Source organism: Scomber japonicus, chromosome 8 (genome assembly GCF_027409825.1).
Source record: "Scomber japonicus isolate fScoJap1 chromosome 8, fScoJap1.pri, whole genome shotgun sequence".
NCBI classification, from domain to species: Eukaryota; Metazoa; Chordata; class Actinopteri; order Scombriformes; family Scombridae; genus Scomber; species Scomber japonicus.
Window position 1 is genome coordinate 29,407,855 of NC_070585.1, and position 20,929 is coordinate 29,428,783.

At 39.7% G+C, this 20,929-nt stretch overlaps 1 protein-coding gene across 1 annotated transcript; it reads right to left on the reverse strand.

Annotated features, from left to right (window-relative positions):
• Nucleotides 1-10,342: 10,342 nt before the first annotated feature.
• On the reverse strand, nucleotides 10,343-11,808 carry LOC128362848 (transcription factor Adf-1-like). Its single transcript, XM_053323699.1, has 4 exons — nucleotides 11,679-11,808; nucleotides 11,263-11,535; nucleotides 10,777-10,890; nucleotides 10,343-10,629 (listed from the first exon to the last, which is right to left on the reverse strand). The coding sequence occupies exons 1-4, from the start codon at nucleotides 11,806-11,808 to the stop codon at nucleotides 10,343-10,345; spliced, it is 804 nt and encodes a 267-aa protein (XP_053179674.1).
• Between the last annotated feature and the right edge of the window lie 9,121 nt (nucleotides 11,809-20,929).

The window sequence follows — 20,929 nt, forward strand, 5'->3', positions numbered from 1 at the left end:
AGACACTCTATTAGCTAAACTGCCCACGAGAAGATTGCACAGAAGATTGCACAGACTGTAAGCATCAGGCTGCAGGCATCAACACAGCTCCAGTTAGCATGAGGAGCTAACCAGGGTAAAAGTTGAGGCAGGGCCAGGAGCCACTCTGATATTTTCACTCTCCGTTGTATTAAAGGACTGGTGTGTAAGATGAAGAGGGATCTAGTGGTAGAAATGGAATATAATATTAATAAGTGTGTTTGCAACATAGACTGTATAAAAGAAATGGACGTAACATCTGTGACGTCACCCATTGGTTTGTGGACTGCTGCTCGGAAGCCAATAGTTTCGAATCTAGGTAGCGCCATCTTGAAAATTTCAGATGCATGCTGGGAAAAATAGAAACACGGATTCTACTTATATGAGCATGAGGCGGAGTCATGGGCGGAGCGGGGAGGTTGTGATAGTTTGCGAGGGCTGGATCTCAAGGACATTGGTCAATCAACTACGCCCTAATGCATACCCTGCTTTATCGTCAAATATAAAATCAGGGAGGCCAAAATGTCACAAATGAACATCATACTGCATTGAAGAAGGCTTTAAACTAGCGATTGAGACCATAAACACATTTTGAAAACGTTTACTGAGGTTAGAAATCAAGTGAGAAGTTGGTGAATTCTCCATTGACTTGTATAGAGACGGAAGTCCTTTGGACACCAAAACGGTCGCCCCCTAGTGGCCTTTTGCTAGAACGCAGTTCTAAGTTACTTCCGCGTTGGCCTCATTTCAGAGGACTGGAACTCCCCGCCTGGTTTTAATTAGTGTATAATCACCTGCAACTAAGAATCATTGTGTTTTTGTTAGCCAAGAGCCCTTTATATCCTCATTCAACCAAACTCTGACTCCAAAAAGAGCTTTTTGCGTTGTTTGTGAGTTTTTCAGCCACCGTTGGTTCAGTTATCAGGTCTGAGTCTCACAAATCGCACTCTACACATCAACCACCGGTTACACAAGTACATTTAAACTTCAAACTTACAAAGCAAATAAAACTCTCATGTACAATTTGAAGTATGCATGCTCAAGTATTTATATTTTGTGGGAGTCTTTACTACTACTCAACTAAACTTCAGAGAGAAACATTATACTTTTCATTAAATGGGTTTAAATAAGATCTATAACAGCCTGTTTTTGACAGATGTTGAACTGAGCGGCTACATTAAAGGCAGCTTTTACTTAAGTATTCTTCATCTGTTATCTATACCTGCTGTAAGAGGCAGTAGAAAGGTTACCAGTCTATCATAGGGCTGAGATACTGAACATAAACAACCATTCATCTTCAGACTACTGTGGAAACATTCAAAGGAAATTCATGTTTATTAGACTGTAGCACACACTCAGTAGTTTGTCTTAGTCCTATACTAGATCATTAGATTTTTAAGTGAAGGCAGTTAACCATGCTTTGTTCATTGAAACTTCAAAATGTGCCTTGCATTTAAATTCATATACACTACACTACAAAGAACATCAGATCAGACAAAAACAGACTTAACTAGCTAACTGATTTGTTTCAAAAATGTACCAGATTCATGAAAGAGCTTCTCAGTATCTGTGTAACATCAGATTTCAATGGCCCTATGATTTTAAAACCAGTGTTTGTCTTCTTTCTGCATAACTGAGGCCAAACTCAGCCATCAGTGCAATCTTAAAATACACTGTGTAGTTCATATAAAAAAAGAAAGAGTGTCAGTATCAGGATGAAAAGTCAATTTAATTTGACTGTAAACTCTTGCTTTGACATGTTATTGTAAATATTGGATGTTCACCGCCATCCTCTGGGTTTTAAACCGCTGTTTGTTGTTTCATCCATTCTGCTGTCAAACATCAGAACAGACGCATAACAGGATGTCTTTAATAATTACACACGTCTTTTTACCGGTGCTGTCCTCTGATGACTCGGAGAGGAGGCCTATACCGAGTTAAAATGAAGGCAGAGCGTAGACATAAGCGGTCATACGAACACATAGACAAACGATTCCACAAGTAAAACATGCTGGAACACATCAGGCGGAAACAAGCAGGAACAAAAGGCAAAACTCACACACACACACACACACACACACACACACACACACAAAGAGGCAGCTGGTGTTCCTCATGTCGCCAGCAGAAGACTCATTGAACATTTATGTCAGTTTGTCAGCTTCTCCTTGCTCGAATTAGCCTCCATGTTTATTATCATCTCTCCATTCAGGCTTATTGGCAGAACTTTATTTAGACATATTTTTGGCCACTTGGGGATGAGAAGTTTTACACACAACGCTGACATATTGTCACTTCATAAAGTGATGAACCATGGTGAGAAAACCGTTGTCTATTTACACGTCCACCAGGTACACAGCAATGCTTTCATTCATTCATAGAGTGTGTGTGTGTGTGTGTGTGTTTAACTTTGTATTTCTGTCATTTGGGGCTACAGAGCATTTTTATCAGAGCTTTGTTTGCTGGAATCAGGAAACTAATATTAACAAAAGCACCATGAGTCAACCAAAATGGTAACTTGCGGCCATGAAGCCAAAACAATGAACTAAAAGATGCAAAACACTCAGTAGAGTTGTGACGAACTGCAGAGTAGGAGGTAAATCTGTGTCAGTTTCTCACTCTAAGCAACACCTTTTGTCTACTGATGTCAAGAAAATTTGCATTTCGTATGTGTATACTGCTGTTGCATATGCAAATGTCAACATTTCCTTCAGCTGCCTATTGCATGATTCTTCTGATATGTATACCCACCAATATCTTACTGCACAACCACCTTAAAAAACACATATTGGCCTCATATGGTCTGTCTCAAAATCCCAAAAGATCATCTTCAGTGGGATTTAAAACACTAATAAATATAAACAAGCCAAACAAATATACACCACATATACCCAGCCAGCACATTAAAAGCCTAATTCATCACTTAATATATGAAATATAATCAACTTCAAATGAGTAAAGCCTCATTTATCCTAGATTGGCTTCTGAAAAAAAGCTAATTGAGTTAAAGCTTCATCCTGTCTGAATCTGTACACATTATGAGAATTGACACATTATGGAGAACAGACAATGTGCCAACTGAGGAAAAAGCCAAATCTGCCATATGGATATGTTGACAGGCTGTGCCAAATTTCATCATGGAGAAACACTGGAGGGGTGTGCTGTCATGTTCTTCGTAGTCGAGCTGATGCTACGTGCACAAGCAGATTAAACTGTAACTGTTTGTACGTACAGAGTTTACGTATGTAGCTTCATCTGTGCGTGTTAAATTAAAAAAAATAAAAAAGGGACTGAAACAAGAAGCATTTGGCTAACCTACAAATGTTTGATATGATGTCACTCTGCAACATAGTGTCTCTGCTGATTGAATGAAACTGCAGTTCACTCTGAGTCTAATCTGATCTATTGATATAGTCATTCAAGATGATTACTTATGATTGCTACAGTGATTAGCAATGAATACAATCTATACAATAATATTCCTATAATATAGCAGCATGTTATAATGTAATTATCCCAGTGTTAATATCTGAATGATAAGCATTTTCCTTAGCTTTGACCTTATTATATGGTAGTCATTATGGACTATTGCTCAGTTGTCATGGAGATTAATTGGTTTGGTTCTGGTTATTAGCTGATGAAAACTGTCTGATAGTAGGCTTAGTGGACCTTGAGTTGGGTATGAACATTTCTGCTGTTTTAGTGAATTGTTGTTCTAATTTCTATGAAAGTTAAGTCAACCATAATAATATTAGTTGTCATGGAGATTAATTGGTTTGGTTATAATTGGTGTGATAGTAGGCTTAGTGGACCTTGAGTTGGGTACTTTCAAACAACATTTCTACTGTTTTTGTGAACTGTGGTTCTAATTTCTAATAAAATTGAGTCAATCAGTGTTGTATAATGATATTATAATACACGTTTGCAGAGGAAATGTAAAAGATGTAAAGAATTAGAGCTGAAAACAAACAGATTAAAAAAAGGTTAATGTTTCCTTTTATTATTTTTGAGAGAAGAAGATGTGGATTTAATGCTGATCTGTCTGCACAGGAATGCTACATAGTCCTAAATCTGACCTAAACCTTTTAAATTACCCCCAAATCTCTTATTTCATAAGTTCTTGAGATATCTTACTAAAAGATAAACATTTTCATATTTCCCTGAGTAGTGACATCTTGCAGAAGTGCCAATAACTGCAAAGAAGGAACTAATCTGGGGTTCTTATACTGCCACAAACTTGGAGAAAAGATGTTTGAAATTGATAGTTTGGCGGTCTACAGCATTGAAAACTCCCAATTCCTGATCAAAACATTAAATCAATACTTGTTCTTTTTAAAAAATAATCAAGTTAACTTTTTCCTGGCCTTAACCAAAAAGGCATTTAAGTAGCCAAACCGTAACCATGGATATAAATCAATGTGGCAGTCTCTGTGAAATGGTATAAGGACTTGAACCATCTGCAGTGGTTGGATGTAAAAACAAAATACCTTCACAATCTACATTTCCCCCCTCTGCTTCTTTTCCTCGCTACATTTCGCCCACTTCAGATATCTGCGTGACATGCTGTGGCAGCGAGGAGAGGGGGACAGAATGGAAAATATCCTGCCGAGCAGAACTTTTTACCTGGAAGGGAGGAAAAATTTTGCTTTCGTCCCGTGAGACGAGGGGAAATATCTTCATATTTATACGATGTTCAGGCAGAAGAAAATAAACAGACGAGAAGTAATCATGAATGAAACCTCAGAGAGATGGGATACGTATGTGTGTGTGTGTGTAGAGTTGTGTGTCGGGTTTCTATACTAGTTTGTGTGTCAGAAAAGGCAAGAAGAGGGTTTGTGTGTGTGTGTGTGTGTGTGTGTGTGTGTGTGTGTGTGTGTGTGTGTGTGTGTGTGCGCACTTTAGAAGGGGGGAAACAAACAGATCCTCTTTTCTTTCCATCTCACATCGTCCAGCACCAAAGCCTTCACAAAGCTAACTTCATATAGGTGAAATTGCTTCATGTCAGCTGTTACATTTCTAATCACGGAGTGGTGCCACCCACATTGGCTACTGCGTTACCCATAGCAACATCCTCGTCTCAGTTTAGCCACCGTATTTCTAACTTTAACACGTTGCAGATGACCTTTCAAACTCAAAATGACTGTGGCTGATGTTAGCAGGTGTTGCCAAGAGAAACTCCTCTTTATGTGCAAGTCCCAAGAATAATAATGATGATGATGATGTAAGAAAAAGTATCTTGCAACACTAAGATAAGGTGTTCACAGTGACGCAGCAAATATTGAGTGATGAGCAAAGCAGAAAACACTGATCACAAGTAGAAAGTTAAACGTGTGCAGAGGTTCAGGAGTGTCTGTGTGCACATTGAGCAACTTATGAGATGTATAAAACTTTAAAGGTAGTATAGTTTGAGCTCTTCATCACCACACTTACAAATATTGAAGAGATTTTTTTTTAAAAATGGCATGAACATTTTTTTTTGTGTCATCCTCCCGGGTCAAATTGACCCCGTCTGTTTTGACTGTTCCTTCCTTCCTCTCTTCCTTCCTTCTTTCCTTCCTTCCCTCCTTCCTTTCCTTTCCTTCATCCCTTCCTTCCTCCCTTCCTCTTTTCCTTTCTCTTTTCCTCCCTCCCTTTCTCCATCCTTGCTTCCTTCCTTCCTTTCCTTGAGGACAACATGAGGGTTAAAGTCATAAAATGATGCTGCATATAACTTCTTTGTGCACAAATACAGAAAAACAGATTTAGCATTTGCAAACCTTGCAACCGATCAAATGTCTGCTTTGAGATTTCTATAGTGGTCAGTAACTTGTGACCTTTAGGTCACAAGTTACCTTATGTAAGGTAAGTTGGGAAAGTTAGTACTCATACTCATACACATTAAAGTCTCCATATTAAAGTTTTCCACTTAAGAATGCTTTTCCTTTTCTTCCTGCAGTTGAATGTTTGAGCTTCACTGTGCAGAATGATGTGTAGAGGTTTGACACTTTAAAGTCTGAGGCAGTACTGATTCTCTAGACTTCAGTTAATAAGGAAGAAGTCTGAGAACCAGTTTCCAACCACGTTAACTTGGAAAAAACAAGATAAAGCCTGCAGGCATTAGACAAGCAAAATGTATGCATGGATAGCACTAAGATCTGCCCTAATGCAGGTAACATGGTTGAAGGATTATTTTCTTAATATACCCTCAGGCTAGGCTTATTCAGAAATAGAAAAGAGTGAAAATGGCCTGAGCAGACCAGAGCTCCTGACTGACAATATCTGCTCAAATGAGCTCTGTAGTAAATCAATGGAGGATCAGAATGACATACAGTAGGAGTGCAATTCCCCACCTCTCTTAAACCCCACACATCTTGATTGGCCAAGCCAGGAATACACCAAGCTGCTCTTAATTACTATTAGGGAGCCTGTCCCCACATCGTGCTCAACAGGTTGTGAGTAACCCTTCAATCAATCCAGAGAGCCACCGTACGTACAGTTGGTTGAAATCTGCAACCTCACTGCTAGATGCCACTAAATAATACACACTGGTCCTTTAAATGTGGCTTTGTGAGACCTGCAAATACTCAGAATCTACATTATAAGTAATTTTTTATTAAATGAAAATAATAAACCTTTTAGAGGCCAAAATGCTCTGTGTTTAAATGATTCAAAATACTTCAGAAACAAGTTGTTTAGATGTAAATGTATATACATATTATTGACATATGATGTACATTGAATGTATATGTGGAAAAAAAAGGCAGATGCATGTTTGGACCAAAGTGATGGATGCTAACTTGACTCATATGTCTTTACAGACACATGTAGCAGCTGTGAACCCCGTATGGATTGTTTATACTGAATTTATATTGTCATGCAGATGTGTACCAGATGCATCTATATTGTTTATGGTAATTGACGTCTTTCATCTTGGCAGAGCTGACAGATTTATGTGTCTTTGAGAAAGAGAGAGAGAGAGAGAGAAAGACAGAGAGAGGGCTAGAGAGAGAGGAGGAACAAACGAGAGAAAAGAGAGACAGAGTTGTGCAGACAGCAAGGTTGAGCTTAGCGAGACAGCAGCCCACACAGCGAGTCAATTCAATTAGGAAGTGAAAATCCTTCCTGACCAGTTTAATGTGGTTACTGATTGAGGACAGCTCTCTAGTTGCTCAGTATACATTTGTTTCTAGCGTACTCCTGCCAGCAGCTTTCCTGCAGCAGGCGCCAAGCAGATACTAAATGACAGCTGAGTTTAAAGGACAGATTCACACATTTTCAAATATTATATGTATGCATGTCTTTACTTACTAATGTATTCAAAAGTCAAATAAAGTAAAAAAGCGGAAAAAAGTTAGTCATATAGGGGTGCTCTAGTGGTCACATCTCTCATGTACTGTTATTTCCAAGTGAAATAGCTATAATAATGGATTCTCCATTTAGATCCTTTACCATAACCATAAACACACAATAATGTCTCTCACCAATAGTCATCCCATCATCCCATAGCAATAAAAGCGAGCATGCATGGCCGGTGAAAATGAAAAACATTCCACAATCATTTAGTCTAACGGTGAAAAAGCCTCTTCAGAGGAGCGTCTCGAAGGTTTACTGTGAGCCAAACAGCAGCAAAATGCATGAAGGACTGTCAGAGATGGCTGACGATGGAAAACACACACACACACACACACACACACACACACACACACACACTGTCACTTGAAAATACAAGCACGCACATAAAGTCTGAGCCAAAACCACAGATACACAGTAGAATAAATGTGATCACAGATGATCCGATACATACTTAAAATGCAATGTGCACACAGTAATGCAGACGTCTACATATATTTACACTATGTTTTTAAATGTGCAATAATAACTAAACATATAACTACAAATGTCCCCAAAATGTTTATTTCTCAATCTAATTAGATTTCTAACCTTGAAGCCTTTTAGCATCAAACTTGCATTTACTTGACTAAATGTACTTTTTGCTCTTTTAAATACTTCTATAATGAAATCACTTTGACTTTCTCAATCCAATTACATTGTGAATCAAAGAATAAACACAGATTTGCACGTAATACTGCAGTTCGTAAACACATCCATTTTGGTTTTACCCAGACTCTGCAACCTTCAACTGAACTCTGCAGAGAAAACTTCTGCAGCATAAACAGCCTGAATGATACACAATGACAGACTTTGACATATCCTATGACAAGAGACTGGCATGGTCACCCCTGCAAGTGACGATGTCAGTTTGTTTTTCTGTTAAAGTTTGAATATTTTAAAATGTCAACCACAAAGATGGCTGAAGCACTCAGCATTTTAGATTTTAGATACAAGTGAGTGAAAGCCCAGTGTTTTAAGAGACGCTCCTGACTGATACCTGACCTACTGTCTGACAGTTTGCAAAGACCAAAGCTCAACAATGTCAACCGCACGCACGCACACACACACACACACACACACATACACCTTTCTAAAGGGAGTAGAGACGTAATTTTAACTCCTAAATTCATCATAATTCTGTTTGAACAAAAAAATGGCTTGAAATATAAATAACTCTCACATAAATTTGAAACCTGAATTTTGCCCCCCTCGTTGGGACCCATAATGCTAACGTCTATTAGCATACAATTGGCATCACTGTTGACCACAGTACAATTCATATTCAGTATTTGAACAAATGTTGGATTGAAACCCTGACCCTGACCCTGACCCTAAAGGGGTGTTCACACCAAGAGCGTTGGACGCGATTTTGCGGCGCGACAAATGAGAATCTGTCGCGCTGTCGCTCAAGTTTTGAAGCGTGACCATTTTGTGTACATTCGCGTGATCGCGCCATCGCGCCATCGCGACTCCGCCCATTCTCACGGCACAACAACATTGCTTTCTTTTCTCTTCAACCATGGTCGAGATCAGCGGCGGATCTCTATCTCGACTCGAGATAACGACATTTGCTACCACCGCTGCCCTGTCCATCTGTCTCCGGTGAGTAGTTGTGTATTGTTGTGTTGTTGTGTTAAAATCAATAAATATTCACTGACAGGGAGATTTAGCTGCTGCTGCTTTGCTGAGAAATGTTGCTTCACAGCTGGTGTTTCGGTTTAACTGGTTACCGTGTTAATAGGTGACGTTCTCATAACTCTCTTAAAAAGCCATTGATTGTAGTTTAATCCTTTAAAAATACACAATAATATGTGTAATAACTAATCATTTATGTAAGTTTGGTTTTGTTCAGATAACTCATTGACTTCTCGTAACGTAATGTAATGTGAGAAAGTCACCAGTTAACACGGTCACCAGTTAAACCGAAACACCGGGCATAGCTTCAGCAGTGAGCCTCGTTGTTGCCGTTTTTTGGAAAACAGGACCAGATCGCCTTTCACCAATACTGATCTTTATTTGTATAGCACTTTTCATACATGAAGTGCAGCTCAAAGTGCTTTACAAGAAAGACATTACATGCATTGATTGCTTGAGCACTTTCACATATGACATATCATATGTGATCATTTATTTGTGGTTGTTTTGTATTTTGAGTCTTGAGTATGGATTTGATGCATGCTGTAGGCCTATGCATTTGTGTATTTTCTGATCTAAATAAAATATAAACTGCCACATAAAGTAACACTGCATGCTACAACTCAGCTTAATTTAATGTTTTCTATGATGCAGATACCTGGCCACTGGTGACTCCTACAGGACCATCGCCAACAGCTTCCGTGTTGGGGTCTCCACTGTGTCTGTGGTCGTGGCTGATGTGGTGTCCGCTATCTGGGACTGCCTTTAATAAAGCTTTAATTTGGCATGTCTGCAACAATACAATAAACATAAAATGTGCATGACATGATAAATATGCTAACTATCATATCAATGGTGCCATCTGATATTATTCTGGTATTGTTTTGTCCTGTAAATGATTAGTCAGTGTCCCACATAATGCTGTGGGTACCTCCCAACCTCTGACCCGTCCCGTAGATGGAACAGTGTGTTTTAAGAGGTTGAAATAAGTTGTTTAGTTTATGTGAATAACTTCTGCACAGCTTGAATCAAAGTTTACAGTACACAATGTGGGTGTGCAACAAATATCTGTAGTCTGGTGAGAATGTTCACTATAGGTAAGAGTAGACGAAAGACAGCTGAGATTTTTATATTTTATTTCTGAAAATTGTCATAAAAAAAAATATATCTATATATATATATACACATACATACAAAAACAACAATAAAAAAATAAATAATGTATGGAAGAGCCTCAGGGACACATATGAACAAAATGAATGATTCCTCAAAAGTCTGATACGTTCCCTGCAGTGATTGCTGCCCCATTGCTAAACAGCTACTCGGCAGGTTCCAAATAGAGCACAACAGTGCTAGCTTCATAAATAAGTTTATGTATTTGAAATGTTACAAATGCCTTCTTTTGGGGCGACAACCTCTCCAGGGAAGGAACCAGGCTTTTGAGGAATAATTCATCCTCTGAGGGGGGAGGTTGGGGAGCAGGTTGAGCTCGCTGCTTCAGGCCGTTGAGGGTGTCCAGGACGAGAGCCTCTAACTCCGCCCGTGTGTTGGTGGAGTCGGCGGAGTCTTCCTCCTCCCTAGCTCTCTTCCTGGCCCTCTTCGTCGCTGTATGAAATAGAAAAAACATTTTATGAAACTACTACCGTCCAAAAAATGCAATAGTTAGAAGTAACTCAATATTCAAATTAATATTTGTTTAAATATCTTAAATTAATTATCTATTAAACTATCTTAAATATGTCTTGTACATACCTCTTGGCACTGAAGCAGCAGGGGAAGCAGCAGAGACAGCAGCGGGAGAGACAGCTGGACCATCATCAGGGGGAGCACCAGCAGACTCTGGCTCAATGTCAGAATCTGCTTGGGCTGTAGTAGTGACAAACATGTCTTAGTTTTTTTTGTTCATACAGTATATTAATTGACTAGGTTATTCTAACAATTACAGCACATAAAGCATTTTACAGATGCAGTCATTTAATACATCATACTGTTCTAGCCATAGCAATATCTATCCTCCACAACACTTTAAAGCAAATGATGTTTTAGTGCCCTTCATTCTTCACATTTTAACTTGTAGGTTTGGTATAGGTGAGAGTACAGATAAGTTATTTTGACATTTTTTTAGTGCAGGCTGTGAAAAAAATATGTGTACTGACACATCAATACAAGTCAGTTATCATTTTATACAAAAACTAGTTTCCATGTCGTTTCTGTGTGCGTGTTCATTCATCAACAAACCTCCGATGGTAATCCCTGATGGGCCTGCTGTCTCTCCCTCGTCCTCCATGGACCCTACGCTGTACTCCACGGCCCCATCTTCCTCGACCCCTGCCCCCATGTTCCCGCTTGTTTCACGGGGGGCAACAAAGGGGTCGAGGAAAGACAGGACCGCGAAGTACTTCCACTTCTTCACTGTCCCTGCTGCTGCCCCACTCCTTGACTCTGTCCCCTTCCTCCTCTCCCTCATATATGTGTCCCTGAGGCTCTTCCATCTCCTGCGACACACATCAACTGACAAGAACACACGTAAAATAACTGTTGAATCTAGTAAACCAGTAACTTTATGTCGGGAAAGCCAGCTACGCTAACTGGGGCAATGCTAATGCTAACCAATAGCTGCAAACACGCAACAAATACATATTTACAAAACTTACCAGGTAATCCAGCCACCTCGCTTACTTTACTCCACGCCTGCTCCTTTTTATACCGATCCCGGTAAAGGAGACAGGACGTGTCATAAAGCACGGGGTGAGCTGTCACTGCAACAACAAGCTTGTCCTCCATCTTGCAGAAGAGTGATCCAGGACGGCAACGTCAGTGACGTCAGCGACGTCAGGAGAATCTCAACGCTGATAGGCTGCTGCAGAATGGCGTCACGCGATGTCGCTGCAAAAGTTCAATATTTTCAACTCGAGCGTTGACGCGATTTTCGCAGCATCGCGTCCATCGCGTCGCGTGTGACGCGTGTATCGCGCCGCAAAGCAGTAAATCGCGTGTTTGCATTGACTTTACATGTAATCGCGCCGCAAAATCGCGTCCAACGCTCTTGGTGTGAACACACCTTAACCATTAACACTGCATCTAATAATCCAGTTAGCCAGCTAAACTAATATGCTAATATACACACTTACACCATGTGTCAGGAAAAGGTCCCCACCGGGAAAATTCGTGCACTGCAGTACCGTGTGTGAACTCTGGGGTTCACACAAACTCAGGAAAACCAACCCTGCGGGGACCAGGCCTATCAGGAGGCTGTTTGCTATTGATTCCAATGCTCATGCAAAAATCGGTCCCCACGGGTTAGTAATATGTCAGGTTGCGGTCCCCACCGGGATAAAAAAGCACGCACACACACACACACACACACACACAGGCAGAGTTTAACTCCTAAAATGCAGCTTACCACTTACGAAAATCCCCAATTCATACAATTTCCCACTTTCATACACACTTTATTTGATTTATTCATCCACAACTGCAGCAATGAAGACATCAGGAAGTTATTATGTGGACACAAGGATGCTGTCATTCTGTCACAGTGGCATTTAAGTCATCAGGTTAGTTTCTTCTGCAGCTTTTTGATTGAAAAATAAGAGAGAAGTATGAGCAGGTTCCTTCATGAAGATAGTCGAGTGCATACAGCAGTACCATTTAAAGAGCTATGACAACTTTCACTCACTTATAGCTCTGAAAATGGCGCTGCGATCTGCACCTAACGGGAGAGTCCAGGTCTCTCAGCAAGGAAAAATTGAGGTGTTCATCATATATGTAGCAGCAGTACACACACACACACACACACACACACACACACACACACACACACAGATAGAGACACATACACACATTTCTCTCAGACACAGCCGATGACCACAGTTTATCAACAGTCAGATGTTACCGAGAGGTTATTTATTTCTGTCCGGAGGTCTTAAATTTATGTCAGGATGAGATGAAATGAAAAACCTGATGAAAAGAATAACAACATCAGAGCGGCGGAAAATGTCAGTGACAGGTTTGCAAACATTCAGACACATTGTGCATGTCAGCAAAAAGTCTGCGGAAACACAAATGCTCTGAGTGTGGGTGTCCCTCTGATTTTATCAAGTGGACACACACAGACACACACACACAGACACACAGACACACACACACACACACACACACACACACACAGACACACACACACACACACACACACACACACACACACACACACACACACACACACACATTGTTCTAGATAATTTCTTGGGACATTACACAGATTTACCTAGACTCTAACCATAACCAATTGGTAAAGCCATCCACAATCAAATGATTTATAGTCTGAAATTTGTCACACACACACACACACACACACACACACACACACACACACACACACACACACACACACACACACACACACACACACACACACACACACACACACACACACACACACACACACACACACACACACACACACATTATAGCTACTGTGCAACCCAGCTATACACAGGAAACTTTCTCATTCTCCTATACAAACACACACTTTCTCAAATGTGAGCTTATAAAACTGCATTAAAAGTGTGTATATCCATGCCTGTGCGTGCATTTGTAGTGAGTGTGTGTGTGTGTGTGTGTGTGTGTGTGTGTGTGTGTAGTGTAGATAAACTTGTGCAGATAAACGCCTCATACTGCACCAGGTGCTTTTATTGTATATTTAAAGTTTGTGTAGTTCTGTTTACTGCAGTTTTTTTTGGCTCTTTGTAGGTTTACTTCATCCAGGCAGGCATTGATTTGCACCTTATGAATACAAATACAGGAAAACAGGCACAAACAGATCTCTGAGCAAGCTTTCTGGACCCTTATACACACATTCTCACACAGTAGAGAGTCCTTATTATCATTTCAGTTTGAGCCTCGAGGGGTCAAATTTCAAGACTTCCATAATTTCAGTAGTGTGTATATGACCATGAGAGGGAGAATCATAGAGCCTTTGATTGGTGTGTGTGTGTGTGTGTGTGCATGTGTGTGTACTGTATGTACCCAGAGATCTGACAGTCTAATAACCTCACAGGGAGACGAGCAGTGTTGAGAAGCGATGTAATTATATCTGAGCAGTCTGCCAGAAGCAACAAGTGGACTAGAGTGGAGCAAAGCAACTTGAGTGGACAATGTGGGAAAATAAGTCTTAAAAAAAAACTCTCTGTGTTTTCCTCTGTGCTCTGTATCACTCACATCCTCACATCCTCACATCCTCACAAGCTTCCTTAAACTTCCTGTCGTCCTCCCGGGACAAATTGACCCTGTCTGTTTTGGCTGTTCCTTCCTTCCTTCCTTCCTTTTTGCTTCCACCCCCTTTGTTCCTTCCTCCCTTCCTTCTTTCCTCTGTCCTTTCTTCATCCCTCCCTTCCTTCCTCCTGTCCTTCCTTCATCCCTCCTTTTCTTCCTTCTTCCTTTGTCCCTTCCTTCCTCCTTCCCTCCTTTACTTCCTTCTTCCTCCCTTCCTTCTTTCCTCTCTCCTTCCATTCTCTTTTCCTTTCTCCCTTCCTTCCTTCTTTCCTCTGTCTTTCCTTCGTCCATCTTTTACTTCCTCCCTTCCTTTCCTCCCTTACTTGCTCCTGTCCTTCCTTCCTTCCTTTCCTTCTTTCCTCCCTTCTTTCCTTTCCTTTCCTTCCTTCCTTCCTCCCTCCCTCCCTCCCTTCCTTCCTTCCTTCTCCCTTCCTTCCTTGACTCGAGGACAACAGGCGGGTTAATAATAGCATGATATTAGTTTTAGACATACTATTTTGATTTAGTGCATGTATTTGTACTCATATTGAGTGCATTAAATTCTCCCACTGTTTTGCATTTAACGTCCATCTGCCTGAGAAATCAATTAATCTTTCCAGAGTTGAAAGGTTTTAGTTTAGTTCAGTCTTTGTGGTTTGCAATTGTTCAGTGGTCAATGCCATGTTCAAAGAGTTCATGGCAAACAGACAGCATCTGGAGTACAATGCTACTTCTGAACCGAGGGACATATATCAGCATAATATTCAGATTTAATCTCTCATGCTACAATGCTACAAATGTATTTATATCCAACATGATTTACTGCTTCATGTAATCTGTCTTTCAACCTTTTAATCCTTAAGTTTGCCATGTGTTCGATACTGACATGCTCTCTGCTATCCTCCTTTGTGCTTTTATCTCTTGCATGTAAAATGGAGAAAAGCATCATTATGAAATATTATATATTAAGAGCACTGCTTCCTGCTGGCCTGACTTATACTTGTAATTTCAGCACACATATAGGGACTCTTAAAAATATAAATATGGATTGTTGGAGTCAATACAAGTGATATACACAAGCTCTAAGATTAATCTAAGCAATTTAAAACTGAGTCGGTTCTTCTCCCTCTATTAATTCATGTGAATTGTTTTTCTATAACTTTTTGTGCTCATGTTGTAAAGGAGATTAGAATAAGTGTGAGCTTATAGCTGCTTTTCCCCCTGAGGTAATACATGGGAATGCCAGTCCTTCTTTTCTTCAATATTTATCATGCACTTTACTCCAGGATGTTATGTAAAAGGCTTTAGATTGCACATATCCTTGCTTTCTCTTGTCCTTGACTGTTGTAATCAATATTCATTCATTTAACGACGATACTGGAGGGTTTCTTCCTAAAGACTGCAATAAAATGAAACATTGGACTAGTGGAGGTATGATGAAACTGATCTAATTTAAATAATATTTGATCTGAATTTTTAATTTCAGATGAAAATTTTGCATAAATTACCTTTTCTTGTTTTTACTCCATGTCATATTACTGCTACTAATGTAATACTGACTTTATTTTATACAGATATGGACAAATTTATTTTTCTGGTATCATTTCATTTCACTTTAATTGTCATTCTTATGCAGGTACATAAAAATGAAATACTGTTTCACAAGTTAAAACACTTTAAAAAAGGGAAAAGTGCATAATTAACATTCAACAAACTTCAGCAGTTTTAGTTGAGAAAGATACACTACTGTATGTAGTTTTACTATCACTATAAAGCCGTGCAGGATCTCTCCCACTCTACTGCTTATATTCTTTCATTATACAGTTACATAAACACGCCTACAGATAATCAGTTTTATGGATGAAAAAGTAAATCCAACCTTTTCTTTCATTGCTGGATGGACATTATAAAGTCTGAGAGCGAAGGTTAAACAGATATGCTGTTAGTTCAGTTTTAAGTGATGTGACCTATTTCAACTGGAATTATGTTTATGAACCAGCAAGACCACAGAAAGCCTTTTTTCACTACTTCTGTCCGTGCATCATCTCCTCTGCGGCCATTTGTGCACTGTCAGCAGTTATTAATGTGTAAATGCTGCTGTTGTATCATTGTTGAGGGAGTCACCACTACACCCTGTGGACAAATTACAGCAAGCAGCCACCCGACACACACACACATGATACTAGGAAACGCCTTGTGTCTTCTCTTTTTTCCCCACATTTTCAACAATGGCATTTACAGAGGCACATTGTACTCACTGAAGGCAAAAAATGGAGGCCTTATCTCATAATTATGACTTAGCATCTTATAATTACGAGGAAAGATCTCATAATCACAAGAAAATAAATCATAATTACAAAGAAAAAGAAATCCTGATCTTGTTATTATAAGATCTGGATCTTGAAATCATGAGAATAATAATATAATAATAATTACTATTGATATAAATCACAAGTGTTTTTTTCTTGATCTACAGGATATGGATGATTCATTTATTGCTGCTGTATTTTAAAAGGAGGAAGGGAAGCAAGTGGTTTCCTCAGTAGAAGCACATAGCAACGAGCTAATCATCAACATGTATGCATGAACTTATTCCTGTACAAATGAATGAACTGCACTGAATGCATGAATAGAGGAAAACATGTCTTTGTGCCTCTTTAGACAGTAGGAGCAGTGCACATTAACTATTTTACCAAAAAGTAAAGATAACTTAATTTCTGGTTTCCCTTTGCAGAGGTGGGGAATAGATCTAGAGACAGAGAAAACATTAGCAGCCAGGTCTCTCTCTCTCTCTCTCTCTCTCTCTCTCACACACACACACACACACACACACACACACACACACACACACACACACACACACACACACACACACACACACACACACACACACACACACACACACACACACACACACACACACACACACACACACACACACACACACACACAGCAAAAGAGTGGAAAGAAATGAGAGGTAAGAAAGCAGAGAGAAAATGAAATGGAAAAGGAAGAGAAGTTCACTCAGTTGTACAGAAACACACACACACACACACACACACACACACACACACACACACACACACACACACACACACACACACACACACACACACACACACACACACACACACACACACATACACATACACATACAGGTAATAGGAAATAAGCTACAGAGTATGAAGAGTTTCTTTATCTGCACCACTTGTCATCTTCCCCTGGAGTATTTGTGCTTTCTCATCTTGCAGGTTTGCATGGATCGTAGCCGCTCCTGCTGCAGCGCTCCTGCTTGATGCCCACTGCTACTCTTATTACTGTTAATCATATTCATTGTTGTTGCTGTGCATGACTTCCTCTCATGGGAGAACCGTTGGATGTCTGTAGAGTACAGTCTAGACCTGCTCTATATGAAACATATCATGAAGTAACTTCTGTTGTGATATAAAGAAATGTGACTTATCTCTCTCGATACTCAATACTCTGCCAGCCTCAGAGACAAAACACACAAACACACACACTCTACCTATTACCTACTGTGTCTGCTGTCTTGGTTATTCACCTGTCTTCTGCTTTGTTCTATGAGAGGGTCACTAATGCTAACAGGGAACATCTGGCGCCACTGAATTAAAGTCCAGGATGCAGCTGACAGCTTCCTCTCTGCCTCGCTGCTACACCTGCAGCTCTCTCACTCTGCTTCTCCCTTATAAGCTCCCTGTTTGTGGTTATGTTGCTTTAATTTCCTTATTTTGCTTTTATGCACCTTACATGATAGACTAGGGGTGTGAGATATATATCATCCATGCATTCACTACTGTTCATCTAATACAACTTATCTACATGCAATCCATGTAGATCAATGGCTTGTAGATCAGTTCATGTAACAAGTTTAGTTGTTGACAGCTCTCCACCACTCTCTGTCTCTCTTCTGCTGCAGCACTGCACACATGGAGGGTTCAGCCACACCCACACTGAGCGAAAGAAGAGGAGAGACGCAGCTAGACAGCAAAACGCAGTAGGGTCTTTATTTGTGTTATTTATCAAATTTGTTTAATTTCATCTCAGTGTTAAAGTCTGCAATTATGGTCGTGCTCCTCTCCTACTCTTTTCCCCAAGGGCTAAACAGCAAAGTAGAGTATTGTAATTAAATCCACACAAAGGACAGACAGACTAATCCTTGTGAATTAAGACTTTATTACCTATTTATTTTGTTAACATGAACTTCTTGAGTCTCCTATTTGCTGCACCTTCTCTGTCACTTCCTCTAATCCACACATTCATTGTGATTGTATCATTCTGTTTTTCAGACCTCTCAGGTCCAGAGAGATTCAACTCAAAGTTTCCATCAACCACCTGCTGGTTTAGCTCCACCAAGCCCACCAGGGTCTAGTCTCCTAGGGATCCTGTCCAAATACAATCCTCACAAGGGTCAACACTGGATGGATATCACCAAAGTCTTTCTCTGTTACTAAACTCAATAAATATCATTATAGACCAATGACCCCTCCTTATTGAACGTAATGTAATCTTTCCACACAAAGTTAGATGCACTTGAGGAAGCGGTAGTGACAACAAACACATTACTTACTGTGGTGGTTGAATAATAGTTGAATAGTTTTTCCATCTCCAAGGAGACATTCATGCAGGATCTTGTTTTTTATAAGGATGTGTGAGAGCCTGTGTATTTGTAAATTGAATGTTCTCACACACAGAAGCTCACTGACTCCTAGATGAAAGCCTCACAGATAAGGATTGTCCAGGTTACAGTAATATAACTGGAACATCTCTTTATTTGCAGTGGTTTTAATGCAGAAAATAGCTGTATGATTGACCAAATGCAAAATCTATAACTGTGAACTATGCAGAGGTTTAATGAGTGGTTTCATCAGAAATGCACACCTGAGTTCAACAGGTGGAGAATTGGGTGTAAAAGATAGCTAGAATTAGAAACAACATAGTTTTATAAGGAATAAGTTCCATCATATAATTGGACTTTTTTGTGTCATAATTACAGAAAAGCTTTTTATCTTTTTACACAACAGATTTCACAAATGAAAACTGTGATTTTAATCAGTGTGTGCAGATTTGGAAAATTCCTGCTTCTTTGTACTGTTATCAAAAAGACTGTCTGGTAAACAACCGTGCACACAGCTGCTTTCAGACCAATTTCCACCAAAAAAACTCAACTGCAATTACAACAATTTGAAAGATGCAGATGAAGAAGAAGACAAAAGCAGAACTTTAGAAGATTGTTTGGCACACCTGCGTCGTTTTGTGACAGAAAGTACCGGTGTAAAAAGCAGGATTTTTCTTTTGTGTTTAAATATTTAAAAAAAAACTAATTACTGTGCTGCTGGAATATGAAGAGTTAATAACACACCAATCATACAAGCATCATGAAAGTCTTCATCACACAGTTGGAATTCCTGGAGTTGTATTTTCAATTTCTATATTTGTACAGATTAAACGTTTCTAGATTGCCTCATCTGCTCACAGTCAAAACGTCTGACCTGTGTGTGTGTGTGTGTGTGTGTGTGTGTGTGTGTGTGTGTGTGTGTGCGTGTGAGTATGTGAGGCAACAGACTCACTTGATAGAGCCTTGAGACGCCCTAGACATACAGCAGCTAGACAGGCACTGGTCTGGTGTTGCAGAACCAGAGCAGCAGCTTGGAGGCAGAGGAGCAGCCACTGGAGAGACAGGAGGAGGAGGAAGAGGAGGAGAAGGAAGAGGAGTTAGGAAATAAAGGGTAGAGAGAAGTACGGCGAAGGAAAACAATGAAGGAACAAGAGTGGAAGAAGTGGTGGAAGGACATGATGAAAAAACATAATCGAAATATAAGAGAGAGGGGGAAATGGTAGAAAAGAAGGGTGGAAAAATTATTCATGAAAAAAAGGAGAAAGGAAGCAAAGATGTGTAGCCAGTGAGAGAGAGAGAGAGAGGAAATGAAATATATTACAAAGCAAATGATGAGAGAGAGGAAGGAGAGGAAAGCAAGCAAATATAATATAAATGAAATGAAATACGGAAGACAGAAAAATAGCAGAGAGAGAAAAAATAGCATTGCAATTAAAAAAGAAGAATAAAAAAACGTGAGGAGAAAGGGTAAGAAGTGAAAAAAAAATGAAGTGGGTGAATAAGTAAAAAAAAAAGACAGAAAATAGATGGATGAAGAAGTTAGAGAAAAAAGGGGCTCAAAAAGGAGAAAATGAGTAAAAGAAACATAAAGGATAGCCCAGAGAGAAAAGAAAGGAAATATAATAAAGGTAAAGGGACGTGGAGGAGTGATAAAAAAGGAGAAGAGAGGAGGAGGAAAGGAGTAAAAAAGGAAGGGAGAAAGGGAGGGAGGGAGAGAGAAAGGGAAAAACCAGGTTAGTTTACACCCAGACGACCCATCAGACAGCAGACAAGACAGGAAGTGTGTGTGTGTGTGTGTGTGTGTGTGTGTGTGTGTGTGTGTTCTTTCTTTTTTTTAATTAACAAGAGCAACACAACTCTTAAGAAAAATTACAACAGCAAAGATCCATGTAGTAACCTGGTGAAACTTTCTTATCCAGTCTATCATCTGTAGAGTTTATAATATAACACCTCAGTCATTTCCAGACATTATTACTGAACTAATGGAGGGAAAAGAAGATGAAGAGAGAGATGAAG

Bases quoted from the DNA above. Each gene is read 5' to 3' on its own strand.
- LOC128362848 (XM_053323699.1), bottom strand. From the start codon at position 11,808: ATGGAGGACAAGCTTGTTGTTGCAGTGACAGCTCACCCCGTGCTTTAT. The intron at 11,536-11,678 runs GTAAGTTTTGTA...TGTTCTTGTCAG, and splicing joins CGAGGTGGCTGGATTACCTG to TTGATGTGTGTCGCAGGAGA. The intron at 10,630-10,776 runs GTATGTACAAGA...TATTTCATACAG, and splicing joins TGCTGCTTCAGTGCCAAGAG to CGACGAAGAGGGCCAGGAAG.